The 19,815-nt window shown below is 42.6% G+C and overlaps 1 protein-coding gene across 1 annotated transcript in view; it reads right to left on the reverse strand.

The window, feature by feature from the left end:
- Positions 1-6,466: 6,466 nt before the first annotated feature.
- Positions 6,467-19,815, reverse strand: part of LOC135115885 (uncharacterized) — a 92,135-nt gene continuing 78,786 nt past the window's right edge. The window contains exons 3-6 of the mRNA XM_064032980.1: positions 16,996-17,233; positions 14,376-15,500; positions 13,048-14,204; positions 6,467-12,915 (exon numbers count right to left, since the gene is read on the reverse strand). Coding sequence (XP_063889050.1) covers positions 12,662-12,915; positions 13,048-14,204; positions 14,376-15,500; positions 16,996-17,233 — 2,774 coding nt within the window. The 3' untranslated portion in view covers positions 6,467-12,661. The remainder of the gene's footprint in view (positions 12,916-13,047; positions 14,205-14,375; positions 15,501-16,995; positions 17,234-19,815) is intronic.

The following is a 19,815-nucleotide window of genomic DNA, read 5'->3' on the forward strand; positions in this document are numbered from 1 at the left end:
AGGAGGAGAAGAGATAGGAGTAGGGAAGTTGAGAGGAAGGAAAGAAGAGAAAGAAAAAGGAGGAAAGGACGAGGAAACCAGGATGCGAGAAGGGAATATAGAGGACGAGAGGAATTAGGATAAGAAGAAGAAAAGAGGAAGAATACTGGAAAAGAGGACGAGAAAACAAAAATGATAGGATGCCAAATAGAAGAGAAGGATAAAAAAAATAAAATAGAGAGAAAAAAAAAAGTAGGAAACGTAAATGGGTGAAGGAAAGTAGAAGGAAGCAAAAGGATAAGGAGGAAGGGGAGAAAACAGAAAGGAAGGTGACAGGAGGGGAGGAAAGGAGAAAGGTCTGGAGGAAACTTCGATGCTCGGTGATGTCCTTCAAACTCCAGCTTTCATTATAGTACTTTTTTTTTTTTCTTTCCTTTCTCCTTCCCCCCCCTCCCCTTGCCCTCCACACCCGATATGTTGAACTGACTGCCTGGCAAACTTGGTTACTCTCGAGGACGTAAAGAAAGCAAATGAAAAGTTAGGCACATTTATCTTGAACTGAATTGAATGGAGCGGAATTTCCAAGGAAACAATAAAGGAAGCTGATTTTTGCGTTCACATGTGTGCGTGTGTGTGTGTGTGTGTGTGTGTGTGTGTGTGTGTGTGTGTGTGTGTGTGTGTGTGTGTGTGTGTGTAGGTCCAGGATATTCACTAATTGAATTCAGTAGAATAATATCACTATTTTTGGAGTCTTTTCCTTAACTAGTTTTGTTGCGTTCAACTGACGGGACAGTACCTCCATTTAGGGCTGGAGGGGAGGCCGGGGTATGGCAGGGGAGTGTTAGCTACAGCCAATGTTAAAGGGGGAGCGGTGACCTCTCTTCTGCCAGGCACATTTTACGTGCGTCTTTTCCCTGCTCGCTGCATATGGAGATCAATGAATTTCCCCGTGGACTGATTGGTCATGGAGAGTTTAGGTTAGTCTGCTGTGCTGGTAAAAGAAGAAAATGTACGTAAAGAATTTTAAAGCTAATATATTAATGCTCCAGATTTTATATTAAGTTTTTAGCTCACACTTTTCTTTTTAGGGGGGGATGAAGGCTCTTCTGGAAGAGTTAATTAACTAATTAAGTTCAAAGGCGTGGGAGGACTATTGGAAAAAATGCACGATTATGTATAAAATGTTTGGTTTTCATCACGTATCAGTGTCGTTATTTTCATCTTATTATTTTTTTCTATCTTTTTACTTTTTATCTATCTAAATTAATTCTCTCTCTCTCTCTCTCTCTCTCTCTCTCTCTCTCTCTCTCTCTCTCTCTCTCTCTCTCTCTCTCTCTCTCTCTCTGATGTACCAATTAGCTGACGTGCACTTTCATGCATACACGGTTGCTTACCTTCCTAACCTAACCTTGTCTAACCTAACCTAATCTAACCCAGCCTAATCTAATCTTATCATACCTAACCATTACGTTTGCGAGTCACAACAAACATGAATGAAAGATGAGTAATGGGCAAACAATCTAACCAAACCAAGTCTAAACTTTAAAGGGAGAAGAACCGCTTCCTAACCACTGTGTTGCGAGTCACTGCCAGTAAGTTAAAAGCCTCAGTTGATTGCAATAAAGGGAAGCCGAATTTGATATGGTTGACCTCACACTGCTTCACGCCGCAACCACCATCGCCACCACACAAGCCACATGCCTCTCCCCCTCTTTTTCCCTCCTTCTATCCCTCCATCGCTCTTTATTTTATCCTTTCTTTTTCCTCCGCCTTTTATAGTCTCCTCTATCCCTTCACCCCTCCTGAACCCAATTTATTATTACGCTTTTTTCCTCCCCGCGTGCCAAATATAGTGCCAGCAGAGTTTAGTACCCCAGGTAAATGTGCCGTTTTCTTTTGCCTCATTTTTCCGACTGACTTTGATCCTAACTTGTATTTAAGTAGTTATTTACTTTTGATTGATTGATAAGTGATAATATTTGACATTTGCTGTTACTTTTACACTCGGAAATGTTTTGCTGGAAATCATAAGTATATTAAAAACAACACCATCTTTTTTTTCTTTTTTTTTTTTTTTTTTGTTCTTGTTAAAGTTCGATAATAATAAAGTGTGGCAATCCCAAAAGTCTAAATTTGAGTTGGATGAATATAATGAACACAGACACCGAGATCTTGATAACAACGCGACCGTTTGTGCAGTGACTTAGAGATGGCTCCGTATTGTGGAATGTTTTTTGAGTTTTCATGAAAACTAAATTTAAAGACCACGCTGATTTACCTCCCCATTGGTAATCTAGAAATCCATAACAAACTATCACTGGAATCAACAAAACACCCTTGAAAAATGTTAACAACTTTAACACTGGAACCCCCTGCCTGCTTCTGTATTTCCCCCTTCCTATGACTTGAATTCTTTCAAGCGGTAAGTTTCAAGACACATCCTCCAACTCTGGATAATCCATTTTGCTGTTCTGTTCGGGGACTGGTATCTCAGTGGGCCTTTTTTAAATCTTCCTATTTCTGTTGCCTTATGCCAGACTCTTTCTTATATAAAAACAAATAAAATAAAACCTGTCAAAAATCGTAATACTAAAGAACATATTCAGAAACACCTCTGCACCGAACCTTCAGTACTTTCAAAAGGCTCTAGTTAAAGGTAGATGGGTGTTTATAGGTGTTTTTACGGTTCTAGTGACAGATTAAGCAGATTTATACATCATCAAAAAGGAGAAGCATTCTTGAAAACCCAGGTAATCGTCTCTGTGGCCCTTGAAATTAGTCGTGGTGAGAGAGCAGAATGTTTCTGAATACGGGCGTAAGACGCGGAATCGTTTCAGAATGTTGAGTGGAATTAGACACCATAACCTCATGCGGGATTCTTCTTCGTAGGCTTTCTGAATAGCGAGATCCGAGCCTTGAGCCATGCAGCCTTAGTTTACGTAATGCGCCTTCCCATCAAACCTGAGGAGGGATATGTAGGCTCGCACACCGCTCACAAAATGGCTGATACTTGCGTTGTAGATCCAAGCGGAGCCGATCAAGAGGACGAAATTACCGCCTGAAGCCAGACGCGCCGCCCTTAAGAAACGACTTAATTAGATGGACAGGGGGGAGAGTGTCGGTGGCAGGAGGGCGTCAAGGGTTAGCGGGTAGGTGGGGTTAGGCGCCTCTCATAACCCCGCTACAATGACTTTCGTGCTTCTAATGTCCTCAGCGCCTTGTTCCTCCCGGAAACATGTTTACTGGGATCCTTCTTCTTTGGTTTGTTTACGTCACCTTGAGGGAAGAGGAAGAGGAAGAGAAGGAGATGATAAAAACGAAAAGGGAGAGGAAGAGAAGGAAAGTTAAAAGAAAAAAAAAAACTGCAGGGGGGGAAATTGGTACCGTGAAAATTGAAGAATGAAAAATTAATAGAAGCAGGAACAGTTAATAAAAGAAGAAGAAGAAGGAGAAGAAGAAGAAGAAGCTTCAACAACAACAACAACAACAAAAACAACGGGAGAAAAAACGGACACAAGAAACGTCTGGAGGATGAAGAGAAGAATCATAAAAGTAATAAAAAATGAAAAAAAAAGGCACAACAGTAGAAGGAAGAGGAGGAGGAGGAGGAGGAAGAGGAGAAAGAGGAGGAACAGGAGCAGCAAGTGGAGGAGGAAAGGGCACTTGGAAACGCTACGAAGGCACGCACAGGGGAGTGACGCATGGATTCAAGTATTAGGTGCATACAGCGTGGCCCAGTCAATCCCCGTGGCACCGTTAATACCTCAGCCCCACGCCACCCACCTCCTCACGCCCCGCCTCTCCCTCAGGTCGCCGGTAAGCTGAAGGGCGTGGAATAAAACGAGAGTAAAGATGAAGTATAGCAAGGGAAACGCGAGGCAGAATAAGGGCGAGCAAAATCAACTGAAATATGGAACAGAGGAATAATCCGAAGTGAGAGGTCGACATTGAAAGTTGAAGTTGTATTGAAAATTGACTGGTAAGGGAAAGGCCTGAAAATGGAAAGTGTGACGCGGGAAATGGAATAGAAATAAGAGGGAAAATTGCGTGAAGGGCGTTGGCTAAGGGGCGTAGGTAAGCTATGGGTGTTAGGCACAGAAAGAGAAAGAGAGAGTAAATGTAAAACAAGGATTGGCGAGGGGTAAAAGACAGGGGATAAAAGGACGAAAAGAATAAGTTAAATGCACAGTTGAAGTAGAAAAGTCTAAGCAAAAAAGTACGTGAAAAGAACATTAAATACAATTGATATAATGAAAGCGAACATAAAAGAAAGAAAATTAAATAAAAGAAAAGAAAACAGAGGTACGCACAAGAATAACAAACGTAGAAAAAAAAGAGGAAAAAATATTTTAAAGAAGAAAAAATATTTGAATCTGCGAACGAGAAAGAAATACAAACACAAATAAAAGAATATTTGAAAAAAAAAACAGATTGCGTGCATCAATAAAATGTAAAAAGAGAAAATTAGGAATGAAAACTGAATATGAAGTAAAAAATTCAGAGACTCAAATATGAGGAGAAAATTTGAATAAACTAATAAGAGAGAGAGAGAGAGAGAGAGAGAGAGAGAGAGAGAGAGAGAGAGAGAGAGAGAGAGAGAGAGAGAGAGTGACAGACATGAAGGTAAAGGTGACCAACCACTTGATGACCTTTTTTTCGGCAACTTTCATTCCTGCAGTGTGGCAACATATATATTTTACCCTCGGAATGTGGCACCCATTTTTTTTATTTATTTATTTTTTATTTTCTTTTTTTGCCGCCCTAGTACGCGGTTCATATTTTTCATTGTAGTATTTGGCAGGTGGAACATTTCTATCACTCTCAGTCGGAGTTCGACACATCTATCATGTCTTTTTTTTTGTTTCACCTTCGTGTGTGTGCGTGTGTGCTCATATAAGATGGATACCGGCCTAGAATAACAGAAAAGGAAGAAAAAACAAGCCTACTGAGGTACCAGTCCTTAATTGAAAAATGTGAAAAAAATGTTTTCTCAATTTTCATCTGATTATAGGGATATGTTCCTTACTTAAAGAAGAACCATTGTATGTACCTATATGAAAAATTCTTTTAAGAGTTTAGTTTCACTTTTAAAGGAAATTAAGGCCAAAAGACATACATACTATTCATATGTACGTTTTATATCAATATTATTATTATTCTTTTCACCATTCTGTAATCTTAGAAGAAAATTCTTAGTCACAAAAATTTTTGAATTTTTTTTCACAGTTATGGACTTTTAGGAGAAAGCCAGTAGAATTATTACAGACTTCAATGCTTGGATAGCTTTTTCACTTCAACACGTGACACTCGGCCAGTTTTATATATTAGATAAACTCAAACCATAATAATAACCAACAAAAATTCTTCCTACCTACTTAATCTTACCTATATGAGATGCGACGAACTGCACTGCAAATTTTTAAACTCTACTTACAAACAACAACCCGGTAAGATGAGCTGTTTCGTTCCCTGTGTCGCCTGGTCTGACCCTCTCAGATCCGTAGCTTCCCTCTACGATCCATGTAATGGCTCCCTGCTTTCCCTAGCGTCCACCAGGTTTCTAGTCCTGTCACTTCACCACGTTTTCGTCCAGAATAGTAATCATTACCATTATGGCTTATTTTCACAACACTCACGTATGGTCCACTGCCTTACTATCCTCATAATCTGTTACTTTTGTGGTAGACACCTGGCTCTCCTGATATCTATTAGTCATGTGATAATCTGTTAGTAATTGGCTGTTTCCAAAATACCCCCGTTACTTGTTACCGTCCAGTTAGCCATGAGAGTGATATCTTCTACCGCTGCTTCGTTTATTTTAGGATAATAAGCAATACCAAACATTCTTTTTGGGAAATATAAGAGATATTTTTATTCATTTGTACAAACAAGTATAAAATGTTAGTTACATTTTGACGTAGTAATATAGGATGAACACATAGAAAGTAACACTGAAATGAATTGTATCATAAACATTGAGAGAGAGAGAGAGAGAGAGAGAGAGAGAGAGAGAGAGAGAGAGAGAGAGAGAGAGAGAGAGAGAGAGAGAGAGAGAGAGAATACAGTAAACCGTGCAAATACCAAAGAAAAAATGGGAAAACAAGCCTCCCATAGATTGACCCTCAGCAGCATCCGTCCACAAAGGGAAGAGAGGAACAGTGATATAAAAATAGCTGCCCGTAACTGAGTGTTGTGTGTTGCGTGGCGGGGAGGAAGCTGGAGGAGGCGAGGGCGGTGAACAGGAGCGGCGTGAAGGCAGAGGTGTGGTGAGGGAGGAAGGGAGGGAAGGGAAGGTTTGATTCGTGTTAGATAAGAAAACAAAGGGAGTTCATTGTGTTTATTAGTGAGCCATGTATTTTTTTACTTAGTTTTCTTAGGTTTGTTTTCTCTTTGTAATCAGGTGGTCAGTATGATTAGTTTTCTGTTTTTATTTACTTATTTGTTTTGTTATTTATTTTTATTATTTATTTATTTATTTATTTATTTATTTATTTATTTTTTGTAGGGGAAGTAACAGTTTGCATAATTTATTTTTGTTTCGCTTGCTAGTTATAATGAGTGAAATATCCATTATTGTGTTTTGTTAGATTGACCTTTGCTTTATTTATCTATTTTTTTAAAACTTAGTTCCCCCCTGACTTTCTGTCTTTGTGTTTTGGTAACGTTTTTGTTTGTCATTTCTTAATATTTTTTGCCTTCACCTTCACGTCAGGAGAGATAAGTCCTTTAAATAGAGAACCCCATTAGATTAATGACCTTTCTGTCGTTGTTTCTTTCCCTGCATTTTCTCTTCGTGTTTTGGTAATATTTTATCTGTCATTTCTTGATATCTTTGCCCTCACCTTCACGTCACAAGAGCAGATCTTTAAATAAAGAGTCTGGTTAGATTAATGACCTTTTGGATTCTTTCCTCCTGTCTCGGTGGTTTAGTAATAACTGATGCGTAGTTTTATCCGTCACTAAGGTTAAAATGAAAGGGCGCAACTTCATTACTTCCTCGACGTGCGCCTCTAAAGGTTAATTAATTATCTCAGTGATATGCACGTCGTTTGTTCTTAATATGTCTTCACTCTGATGTCATAAGGAAAAGTAGCATTTTTTATTATTTGTTCTAATGAAAGGTCACATTTCTATTACTTGTAAAAATGAGGAGGTCACATTTTTATTACTTGTTTAAATGAGAGGTGACATTCTTATTATGTGTTCAAATGAGATGCCATATTTTGATTACTTCCTCAGAATTAATGAGACATAACATTTTTAGTATTTGTTCAAATGAGAGGTCACAATTTTGTTACTTGTTGAAATGAGAGGTGACATTTGCTATTACTTCCTCAACACCAGTCTTCAAAGAAGGAAAGACTTATTATGGAATCGAGGCAATCCCTGCTCTAAATAATTACACGGGAATTGCAGAATTTTCACTCATTAAATCATTTCATGCGAGAAGTTTGAGTGACGTGAAGCAAAACACACACACAAGACTTTATTCCGATGTGAATTTTGTGAAGTTGTTTGCCTGCCAATGAAGTGTAGTCAGCTGTTCAAATTAATTTTCATGTACTTTTGCACGCATTTGTGTTAGAAGAGAATGATGCACGTAGGTGTGACGTGGAGAAGGATCGGAGGGACTGTGGTGTTGGTGGTGATGGTGGTGGTGGAGATGGGGGATGGGTGGGGAGATAAAGTCTCACCCCGAAGTTTGATTAGGGAAGGATAAGGGGTGCGGGATGACCGGGCCTGGAAACTCACCCGATATCCCTAAAAATCTTGAAACATCCCGAAAATCACATTAATCTAAAAGTCAAGCACACACACACACACACACACACACACACACACACACACATCACCGGGAGAGGATTTCACTGTCACAATTGTCCTCGACCTCCACGACGAATGAGTTTTTAATACAGTGTGATCTAACATTGAGAAATTGCTGTCATATGCGATGCTGCTGCTGCTGCTTCATTTATTTTGCGCTAATAATGAAGAGCAGCGGGCGGAGGCTAGAGCATGGCGGCCGTTGCTTCATTTCATCTTGAACCCCGTCAAATGAAACACCAACACAGTGTCTGAAACGGAATTCGAAGCTTTATATCTCAAAGTTCTAATTTTTCGCCACATATGAGGCTTCGAATGATCCTTTTACACTCTCCCTCTTCGTCTCTAAATGAAAATACGGATGACACAAATGAAGAAACGAGGAAATACGGGAAATACACCAAAACGATTACGTAAATGAGGAAAATGTAATACAAGTCGGTGTTGGTTAGGAAAATACACGTTTTCTTGTTTTGTTATCATTGTACACACAGAAAATGTAAGACACCGAGGATAATGGTTGTGTAATAATGTTAATGGAGGAAAATTGTGCCCCATTGCTAGGTAAAAATGGATAATTATATACATGTCACTATCGAGGTGTGTCCCGGTAACTGTTGTAATAAGCGCTTCCTCTCTCCTCGTTCTCTTTTGATGTTTTCACTCGAGTTAATATTTTCTTTTTGATTTCATATTCCAGTTTTCATTAGTCTTCGTTCAGGTTTGCGTAAGTTTTCATATCGTTAATGTCATGTTCATGTTTCTGTTACGCTTCATCTTCACTGAGTTGTTATCGTTTTTAAAGTTTTGTATTTGCGTTTTAGTTCCAGTTTTCATTATTTTTTTTGTGTTTTCTTATTGTTAATGTTATGCACATCGTTTCTTTTACGCCTCGTCGTCACTGAGTTGTTGTTATCGCTATTATTAGTTCGGTATTTGTTCGTCAGATGCACGATATTTTCTGTAATTTTCATCAATATTGAAGGGTGATTTTTCTTTAATCCTCGTCCATAAAGTTATAGAGCTCATGAATTAATGTCTGCCTCATGGTTGTGTGTTTTCCTTCCACTTTGCTCGCCTGTGCAGCTTCCCAGTATCATAAATGTAAACTTGAAAGCCCTCAAGGATAAGAGATGCATTGTTTTCTTGTGCAACGTTTTACGCTTTACCATACTTATTACTGAACTACATGTGCAGTATGTATTATCATTTGTAAAGGAAAAAGATAATGTATACCATATTGACTCGTAACGGATAATCTTGTTTTGCATTGTCATAATTTATTCCTATATGTTCTCATTCGCTTTATTTATTATTATTATTTTTTTTGTTGTTTTTATATAGGCTGTGCTAAAAAATGTATAAAGATCAATGGAAATAAGGATATCAGCTGCTTGATGTCATTTATTTAATTATTTTCGTCGTTATTTAAATCTGAATCTCTTTATCTACCAAAATTTTAATAAAGGAAATTTTGTACTTCCTTGTAAGGGCTTCTGAAAAAAATATATAAATAAAAATAAATAAATAAATAAACGCATCCACTGAGATATATAATTAATGAAAAAGGATTCTTGACTTTTTTCAGTATGTCAGCTCAGATCCCTTGATTCATTACGTCCGCATGAAAATAATGAATAGTTTTCTGCCCTGCTTGCATATTCTTATACGTAAAACTCCTTGCGATGGGAGGATAGAAGAATATTTACTTTCGCTGCCACTTCCAATTTACCTCCCGCTTACTTCCCTTCATCTCTTCTTTATTCCTTTCCCTCACCTGCTCGCATCTTTTCCCACCGCTAACCTGATTCCTTAACTCAATATCTGCCCCTTTTACCCTTTGAGCCCTTCTCTAGTGGCATAGCTTCCCTGCCTACCTGATTTTACGCCTTCTTGTGGTCATATACTCTTCCTTCCTTTCCCTCCTTTCATCATTATCGTCATTATCATCACCGTCATCATCATCGTCATCATCATTAGTCTTTATGATTCCCCAGTAGGACAAGGCTTCTCCCAGTCTTTTCTCGACCCATTTCTGTGGACTGCCTGTCTATTCCAGGCTACACCAGCAACACTTCTTGTCTCGCCTCTCCATCTAGTAGTTCTTTTGTCTGTCTGTCCGTCGTGCCTTCCTTTTAGTGCTCCGAGATTGCTCTTTTATAACTCCCAATTATCTACTGTCATATAATATAATTGTTTACTTTCTACTTCTACCTGGAGCCTGATATAACTTTCCCATATCCACTATTCTTTTTCTCTAAACTTCATTCAAGATGTCCTGAATTTTTGTCTGTTCTCTAATACAAGATTCTTCTACCATCACCTATCTTGAGCCTTCACACCTAAACTGATACCCTCTCAGAGTTTATACAGTACCTTTACTAGACACCCTACACTCTACATTCTACACCCTACATTCTACAGCAAAGATAAACCTTCATGTACCCCTTTCTTTCCCCTCATCCTTCACACAACCTCACTCCCCCCTCTTCGCATGTACCTCCTTTCGTTCCCTTTCTTTCGTTCTTCACACAGTCTCACACGTCCCTCACTTACGAGCCTTTTTTTTTTTTTCTATGATCTCATACCCGCTTCGTCTCCTTCATCTCTGCCCATCCTTGCTGTCTTGAGTTCGTCCTCCGCCTGTCAGGGAATATAAATGACAGGATCGTTTTCTTTTTCATTCTTCATCCCGCTGCAGTGCTTGTGTTTACAGGTCCTTATGGTGATGCGCTAGGGATTATCTTGTGGATTTTAATGGCGTTGGTTTAGGTCAAGCATCTGTTTGTTTTTGTTATTTTTCCTTGACTTTTGTGAGTATAATGGGATGGACTGTGCTGGTAAGGGAATGATGTAAATAAATGATGGTAAATAAAGAGGATTAATGAATGGGGGAAAGATTGATAGATTGATAAATAATTAGGCAGACACACAGATAGATAGACAGTTAGGTAGAGAGATAGATAGATAGATAAATAGATAGATAGATAGATAGATAGATAAATGTGTGTGTGTGTGTGTGTGTGTGTGTGTGTGTGTGTGTGTGTGTGTGTGTGTGTGTGTGTGTGTGTGTGTGTGTGTGTGTGTGCTCAACTAAACCAGCCAAAACAAGAAACAATTTCAGACAGCACCAAACACCACAAAGGAAGCATCACAAAAATGAGGATGGCCGCCTGTCAGCTGGATCCCGGTGCTCCCAATCCTAAGATCAGCCGATGCTCATTCCTCTGAATAATGCAACAGTATCCCTAACCTGGTACACACAGCTTCCTGCCTTCCTTCACCGTGTATTGTTTAAACACTCGAACGTTCTGCGATGCTTGTGAAGATCAGATTTTTTAATGCAATTGTTTCTTCATTTATGCAAGTGTTTCTTATTTATTTAACTTTCTTATTTATTTGACAGTTTCTTATTTATGTAACGGTTTCTTCATTTACTTATTTTTCACTGAGGCATCTTTCTTACTTCATTCACATAGAGTTAAAACATTGAAAACCTATCAACGAAACGTGCTTTTCTTCGATACTTTAGTGAAATGAGCGCAAATACTGCATGGAATTACTTATTCACATATACATCTTTCTTTAATAATTTCATTGCACCTGCAACTCATCATTTCATTGTACTTGTAACTCATCAAACTGTCTTGACAAAGGGATTGATATGTTAAATTATACTCGTTTCAACCTTCTGATCCTTTAACTTAACCCTCACTTTCCCTCACCTTCCCTCACCTTCTGCTACCTTCTGCTATGTTCCCCTTACCTCACCTTCCCCTAACTCTTCAGCATAAGACCCTCGATACTTATTGTCCTTTTAATCAAATCGTCCTAATGTCTCCCTTTCCTGCCCTCCTTTCCTCCCTCAGATCTATCCGTCTGTCACTAGAGAACTACGTGTATGCTGTTCCTCAAGTTGCAAAGGGAGGTGCAAGTGTCTCTGTCTCGTGTTTAGGCCGTAGTCACTATCTGGTCAGGTGAGCACAGGTTACAATGGATAGGATATTAACTTCAGTATTCATATTCATCATCTTTCCCTTATCGCATTTCGTTTTTGTTTTTTTTCTAGCTTTCCTTTTATTGGGTTTCTTGCTTCATTCGCTTTTAGACCTTTAAAACTGCTCTCCACTTTTTAATACTCCTCCTTCTACTCCTCTTGGTCGTTCCTTCTTTTTTTTTCAGCTTTTATTCACTGTTTCATTTTCAAGGATTTTTTTAGCTTATTTCTTTCCACTTGTGAGACTTTCTCATATCTTATTTATTTATTTATTTATATATATATATATATTTTTTTTTTGGCTGAGTATCGTCTTCATTCGGGAACTGGCGACTGAAATCGAGGAACACACTTAAATTAAGACTGGACTCTATATATATGTACATGTAAAAAAATAGCGATGAAATATCCACGCCTCCTCAATTTGGAGTGCTTAGTTTTGCGCTCCAGCGTTTCTCAATAATTTGATAACAGTCCGAACCCGCAAGTATAGGAAATATGTTAGGTAGTGAGGAAATGAGGGAATCGATAGGGACGCGGCACCCTCGCACCTAATAAACCTTGGACAGGGCGCGGATTCTCCCCATCTTGGCCTGCGGCGCCTCCTGTCGACGCCTCCTGTAGACGGCAGGCGTGAGGAGTCCCGATTGGAGGGGCGTGCCGGAGGATGAGACTGACCTTGCACACACACACACACACACACACACACAGCACCAGCCAAAGACGTGTCCTTGGCCACACCCGTGAGAGAGATAGACACCAAGTCCAAGTCCAAGTGGGGGCCACTACACGCGCACCATTCAGCAGCCAGTGACACACACGAGCCACACACAGGAGCCAGAGGGCCGCCACGGGCACACCTCAGACGGTCGTTTCAAAGTCCATGTCGGTGTAGTCGAGAGCATAGGCACTTAAACTTTTCTCCTTTGGGAGGATCGACTCCTGCGTGGACACCCTCCTGGCGTCCTGCTGCCGCTTCTTGGCCTTCTGCTGGCGGTGGCGGCTCACGGCGGAGATGGTGATGGAGAGCAGAGTGAGCAGGGTGAGGACCGCGATGGTGAGGTACAGCCACGGGATGCGCTCCAGCAGGCAGTTAGCCACGGTCTCGTCACTACCTGCAGAAGAGAGGAAGAGATGAATGTGAGAGAAATAAAGGCGAAACAAGAGTTTACCTGAGCGAGCGATATGGTGTCACTGAACAAAAAAAAGATATGCAGGGAGCCAGCCAAGGCCGGTGGTCGCCTCACCCTTGGGGCAGTGCTGGCGGCCGTCGCACCACAGCTCGGAGGGGATGCACGCCTGGATTTCTGGGCACAGTTCCTTGCAAGGAGCGTGATTTGGCTCCTCCTTCCACTCCTCAGCCGCCCCGGCACCAGACCGCCATAGGAGGCGTCCCTGTTCTGCGGGGCCACCGGGAGTCCAGGTGGTGAGCCACCGAAGGCGAAGCTGCGAGGCGCTGCGAGGTTGCCAGGCCACCACCAGCGTCGAACCGAGACCACCTGGCTCTCGTAGGTCCAGCTCATGAACGGAGGACGTGTCGTCAGTGTCATCTTTCTGTTCTGTAGCCTCGACCTCCTGCTCCTCGCCGGGTGTGGTCTGACCCGGGAGGCGCGGTGTGGAGGAGGGCGGCGGCCAGAAGAAGGTGATGGCGGCGGCGGGGTCTGCTGCGGGACACACGCCTAGCACCGGGTCTGCCTGGCCGGGTACGTGAAAAAACAGCCTGGTATCGGAGGCGCAGGTGCCGTTGTCCAGGCTGGCGCGGGGCAGCGTGAGGAAGAGCGCGTGTTTGGGCGGCGTCTTAAGCAGCCACGGGAAGCCCTCGCACTTGGTCTTTGTGTCCGAGGAGGAGGAGGAGGCCACCACCTCCCCCGCAGCGCCCGTCAGCACCCTGGTGGCTCCGATGCACCCCGGCGCCTGCAGGAACTCGTAAGTGGCGTTGAAGGAGTAGTGCGTGTAGTCCTCGTGGGTGAGCATGCCACGGATGGTCATGTTGAGAGTGAGGTCTGGCCCGTGGGACACCTCCGTCAGGGGAATGTCGTCCTGGGAACAGACGCACGCCAGCGGCAGCTCGACGTTGGCCCACGGCCACTCGGACACCGACATGGACATGTGGGTGGCGGCGCCAGGCAGGCAGCGCAGCGCCTTGGTCTGCCGGTTCACCTCTCTGCGGCACCCCGATGATCCCGTCTGTAGGTTGGTGATGGTGAGGCGAACCACCTGGTCCGGTGCACCCAGCAGGCGCCACGAGCACGACACTGCTGACCGCCCACCGCGCCCGTACAGGAACACGTCCCGCGGCGCCGTGAAGGAGAGGTTGCCGCTGGACGCGCCGTCGCTCCGGATAACGCGGGTGCAGGGGTCGTCCACCCACTCCCCAGCCTGCCGCCGGTCCACAAACTCGTACCTGGAGAGAGGCGGTCCTTAATGATTTTTTCGTGCTCCCGCCGTAAGAGAAATTCGGAATGGAAATTTAGTACTATGGGTGTTGTCAGTGTGTGTGTGTGTGTGTGTGTGTGTGCGGGCGAGGGTAAAGATATTCCTAAGAATGCTGGGAGATCTTTGATTTAATTCTTACCTGAACAGAAAGGAGACTTTGGTGACAATGCTTCCGTCCCCGTAAAACTGAGACACACTGAGGCTCTTGCCGCTGGATACGTAAGACTCGTTCCTATCACAGGGTCTGGCGAGGGTGTCCTCCCTTAGCCGGCGTGCCCGGTGACAAGTGCGCATCTCGGAGCCGCGGCAGTGGGTATCGATGGTGGTACCATTCGGCCACACCCCGTCTGCGATGGTGAGCTGCGTGGTGCACAGCTTGCCCTGCAGCTTGGCCAGCTGCGTGGTCCTGGTGTAGTACACGAAGGTGATCCACACCACCTGGTCGGGCGAGCCGAGAAACTGCCACACGCAGGTGGTGTTGGGCGGCACGCTGTGGCTAGCACCCTCCACCCAGCCGCTGCTGTTGTCGCTGCTGCGGATCACCACGCGACAGTCCTCCCCAATGGCGTCTTGCGGGATGAAGCGGGTCTCCGCCTTCAGCTCAAATCCTGCCAGGTGTGTCCACGGCATCTCGTGCACTGGTTTGTCGAAGGCCGAGGTGGTGAACTCTATGAGGACGTCTGGCCCGGAGGACACGATCTCCGGCACGATGTCGCCGCGGCAGAAGGTGATGAGCACGGGTGAGGTGGTGGAGTTGCCGTCGTACACACGGACGTAGTCCCCCACGTAGTAACAGTCCCCATACAGCTTGAGGTGCCGCTCGGCCGTGTCGTGGGGCTGCGCCTGACTCTTGATGTGCACGAGGCGTCCGTCTTTCTGGCTGAGGACCATAATGGCCTTCGTGCCGGCGGGCGTCTTGGCTTGCCTCAGGTGGTAGTAGCAGGTGGTGTTGCGCGGGTACATGCCAGGAAAGTTCGGGGACTGCACGTAGCACGGCTGCTGGTCACAGTTGGAGAAGAAGGCGTTGCACACCGTTGTTTTGTCCCGCAGGCCCAGGTACTTGGGATGCGCCTGCCTCCCATAACGCACCACAGCGTCCTCTCGGCGGAGAAATTGGTACGTCATCTTGACGTAGAAACTCGGGAAGTCGTCGAGGGCGGTGAGGTCGTTGACGGTCGGGAGCCGCGTGATGATGACGGACACGGAGGGCGTCTCGGAGTAATATATGGCCAGTCCAAGGCCGTCCCCGCACCAAAAGCCCGGCCTGCAAGGGAGAGGAGCGGTGAGTAACGCTGCACATTTAGCCCAACTAGCATTTCAGACAGGCTGTGTGGGATGCAAGAACAAGACCCAGTGAGGACTCGCGGCGCTGGGGAGGCGGCGACAACATGACTGAAAGATCCTATTCCTGCTGCTTATTTTGTTCACTCTCTCAAATTGCATAATAGATGAGGAATACGAAAGCTTCTAAACCAGTGCCGTAACTTCGCAATATTACGACTTATAAAAATGATAACAGGTATTAATAAGGAAAAAATAAATAAAATGCTATCCAGTGATCCAGTATGATTGAATACAATCTATGTGTGTGTGTGTGTGTTCAAGGAGAGGAGGGTGAACAGTAGCGGTTTATGAGTATATTAATCGTCATTTTCTTGGGCACGCAGCACGCGCACCATCACGGAGTAGTGGGTGTGCCCGGGGCGGTGGCGTACACTACCCACGGAAGGGGGGGAGTGTCCGCACTGCGGGCTGTCGTCCATTGTTCACTGACTGCCGCGAACATTTTGCCGCCTTGCATTATTAAGGGATGAGGCGGATGCGGCGTGTCTTTGCGGGAATACTGGGGCTGTGGTGTGTCCTTGCGGCTTTAGGGACATGTCTCTTAACTCCATTCTGTTTGACACGGACACAGAACACTGAAAGGAAGGAAACAGTGAATCGACAGTGAAAAGCATCAGCAGGGGGCGAGGTGAGGCGTGGCGAGGCGTAGCGAGCGGAATACTCACTAAATTACTTTTGCTTTAACTATTAAACCACCACAGCTTCGGTTGTTGTCGTACTTATGTTTTAAAGGAGAACAGCCACGCCCACGTAACCCTCCCTTCCCTTCTTCCTCACCGACGCCCCGCAGGTGGATCGGGCACGTCTCCCATAACGCACCAACGCCTCCCGCTGGGCATATAATTCTGTGAACTTGAGCAGAGTCCCTCTCTTGAGTTTGCGTGCGAGGGATGCACGTTTTCTCTCGCATTCCCTCATCTGGAAGTCAAGTCTGCGGGTGCCTCAGGATTCTTGAGCTGAAGTCTTTATGGAGGAGAATCAGAGAGAGAGGAAGGGGGGGTGAGGCAGGAAGGTGGGGCGATGGGAGAGAAAGAGACAAATGTGCTCACATATCATCGATTTTTGTAGTTATAAAGTGTTATGTTGTGTCAGTATACACCGCACTTAGAAGGCAGTCTTGTATTGAAAATTTTTTTTCAATGTATGTATGTATGTATGTATGGATGTATGTACGTAAGCACTTATTTATGCATTTGTTTGTATGTTTGTATGTACTCGTAGTTGCTATGGTATCATGACTTATCCCAATTATCATAATTACTATTGTTATCTTACGTATCCCACATTACCTCTCACAAAGGAACAACAATAAGAATGACATACCTTATAATTGCTTCATCATCCTATTACTATCTTTTCCTCACATCCACCCTCACCTTTTACCTCACTGGGACAACATGACAGACCACACTTACTTGTACATCCTCTGGTTCTCAATGATCTGCATGTGACCGTGTGGACAGCCATGATCAGTGTGCGAAATGAACTTGCCCAAGGTGAACTTGTTAAAGGCCAGCTGAATGAGGTCTCCATGCGGGCCCCCGGCAGCCACCAGCGTCAGGTTACACACGGGGCCTCGTCTCGTCTTGAGCGGCCACAACACCTGCAGTTCATATGTCTTGCCCACCGTGCCGTAATACAGTCTGTTGCACTCTGTTATGTGAGAACGGGAGAAGAGGTGTAATTCACAGAGAGAGAGAGAGAGAGAGAGAGAGAGAGAGAGAGAGAGAGAGAGAGAGAGAGAGAGAGAAGGGGTACATGTCTCGTCCTACAACCAAGTTTTCTTAAATTGCTGACAAGTTTTCCAGCGTCACGAGTGAGTCTTATCTTCTTTTTCTTTATATATATATATATATATATACTCGTATATATATATATATATATATATATATATATATATATATATATATATATATATATATATATATATATATATATATATATATATATATATATATATATATATATATATATATATATATATATATTTTTTTTTTCCCGTTCCCTTACCTCCCTCCCTTCCTTCCCCTTCCTCTCCCTCCCCACCTCCCACCTCTTCCTCTTCCTCAATTTGTTTGTCTATCTTCTTTGCTTCCTTGGTCAAACTTATCTCTTTCTCTCTCTCTCTCTCTCTCTCTCTCTCTCTCTCTCTCTCTCTCTCTCTCTCTCTCCTGGGTGTGTTTATGCTGTTGTGTCTCGTGTGGCTGTGTAAGTCTGTGATAACGATTGGACGTGAGCGGTGTGCGGTACTGTGTGGGGTGTGTGTGTGTGTGTGTGTGTGTGTGTGTTGTGCTTGATCTGATTACTTCTCTATTTATTATGCGTATACGTATGGACATCAAGGTATTATTATGGTACATTATGGCATTGTATTATGGTATAGTCCTCAGGTAACATTTTATATGTCACTCGCTGCAATCCTGTTACGTCTTGTTCTCATCCTCGTTGCACTAAAAAGTTGCCAGATGTTTCCCGAAACCACAGAACACCTGAGTACTTATCTGGATAGCGTGGTATTTGACATCATTCATTAAGCTATCCAGTGCTCTCTTTAAAGAAGAATCATTGTATATGTGTAAAATATTCTTTAGAGTTTTAGGAGTGGTGCGTAGATAACAACCATATTTCACTTAAAAAAAAAAAAAATATCTAGACACTAAAAAATAGTTTTCGATTGATGTATACTTTTTATATCAATATTCTTCTACTCTTCATGTTTTAATAATCCATAATGTTAGAGTACAGTGAAAAATTTATCAAAAAGGTTTATCTGATAATTGGAATATGTTCCTTAATTAAAGGAGAACCATTGTATATATGTAAAATATTATTCAGAGTTCTTAGGAGTGGTGCGTTGATAATAACCATATTTTACTTAAAAAAAAAAAAAAAAAAAAAAATATATATATATATATATATATATATATATATATATATATATATATATATATATATATATATATATATATATATATATATATATATATATATATATATATATATATATATATCGACACAAAAGGAAAAGAAGAAAATACATTTTGTCGATTGATATCTTGCACTTTTTATGTTAATATTCTTCTACTATTCACGCTCTCATAATCTGTAATCTAAGAGGAAAAATTAAGTTTAAAAGTTTTATCTGATAATTGGGATATGTTCCTTACTTAAGCTTTCTGATTGCTCTTTCCGCTTTAGCTTGTCGTACATTTGAGTCACCCTTGTATTACTGCTCGTTTTCGATTTGCCTGATTTTGTTACACTGTCTCTGTGCGGTTTTGTCTCTCCCATCCTACACCCGTGAAATTAACGCTGTCTCATGTTTGTTTCTCCTGTCTATCAATACTGTCCATCGCGGAGGATGAAAATAGTGTATTGATGGATAACAAATACTCTTGTCTTTCAGATTTGTGTTTTTTTTTTTTTCAGTTAGGGAAAGGAAAGTGGAAAAAGAAAATGGAGGAAAAACGTACAGGCTGTTTTATTCTTTGCAAAAACATGGAGTGTTCTCAGAAATAAAAATAATTTCAAGTGACCCTCACACACACACACACACACACACACACACCAATACCACCACCATCACCGCCACCACCACCACCACCATTACCCCCGCCTTTTCTCTCAACATATCCTCCATTTATCCACATTTCCACCCATGGCTTCACTCCACCGCCCCCCATTACTCCTCACACTCCACCACTCCCCCATTCTCGCGAGCATTTTCTTTTTTTTTACTCTTCCTTTTCCTTTTCCTTTTGTTTTTGCATCTATTTTACTTTCCTTTTTACGAGGCTCTACTTCTTCCGGTATTTGGGGTAGCAGTGAATTCTCTCTCTCTCTCTCTCTCTCTCTCTCTCTCTCTCTCTCTCTCTCTCTCTCTCTCTCTCTCTCTTTCTCTCCCTCTCGTTATTATGGTAAACTAAGAATCGTATCTTTATTTTTTATCTATTTCTTTTTATTTATTTATTTTTTTGCTCCTTCCTGTCGTTCATTTATTAAGATTTAGGGACGAATAATAAGATAAACACTATGGCCTGTATTCTTAAACGCTTTGTACTCTATACAATTTAATGAGTGACAGTGATGATGATGATGATGGAAGAGGACTGATGAAAATAGGAGGATATTATATAATAGTAATAGGAAGTGACGAAAGGAAAAATAAAGAAGAAAAAGGAGGAAGAGGAGCAGGAGGAGGAGGAGGAGGAGGAGGAGGAGGAGGAGAACGTGGA

This window comes from Scylla paramamosain, chromosome 30, assembly GCF_035594125.1.
Source record: "Scylla paramamosain isolate STU-SP2022 chromosome 30, ASM3559412v1, whole genome shotgun sequence".
In the NCBI taxonomy this organism is placed as follows: domain Eukaryota; kingdom Metazoa; phylum Arthropoda; class Malacostraca; order Decapoda; family Portunidae; genus Scylla; species Scylla paramamosain.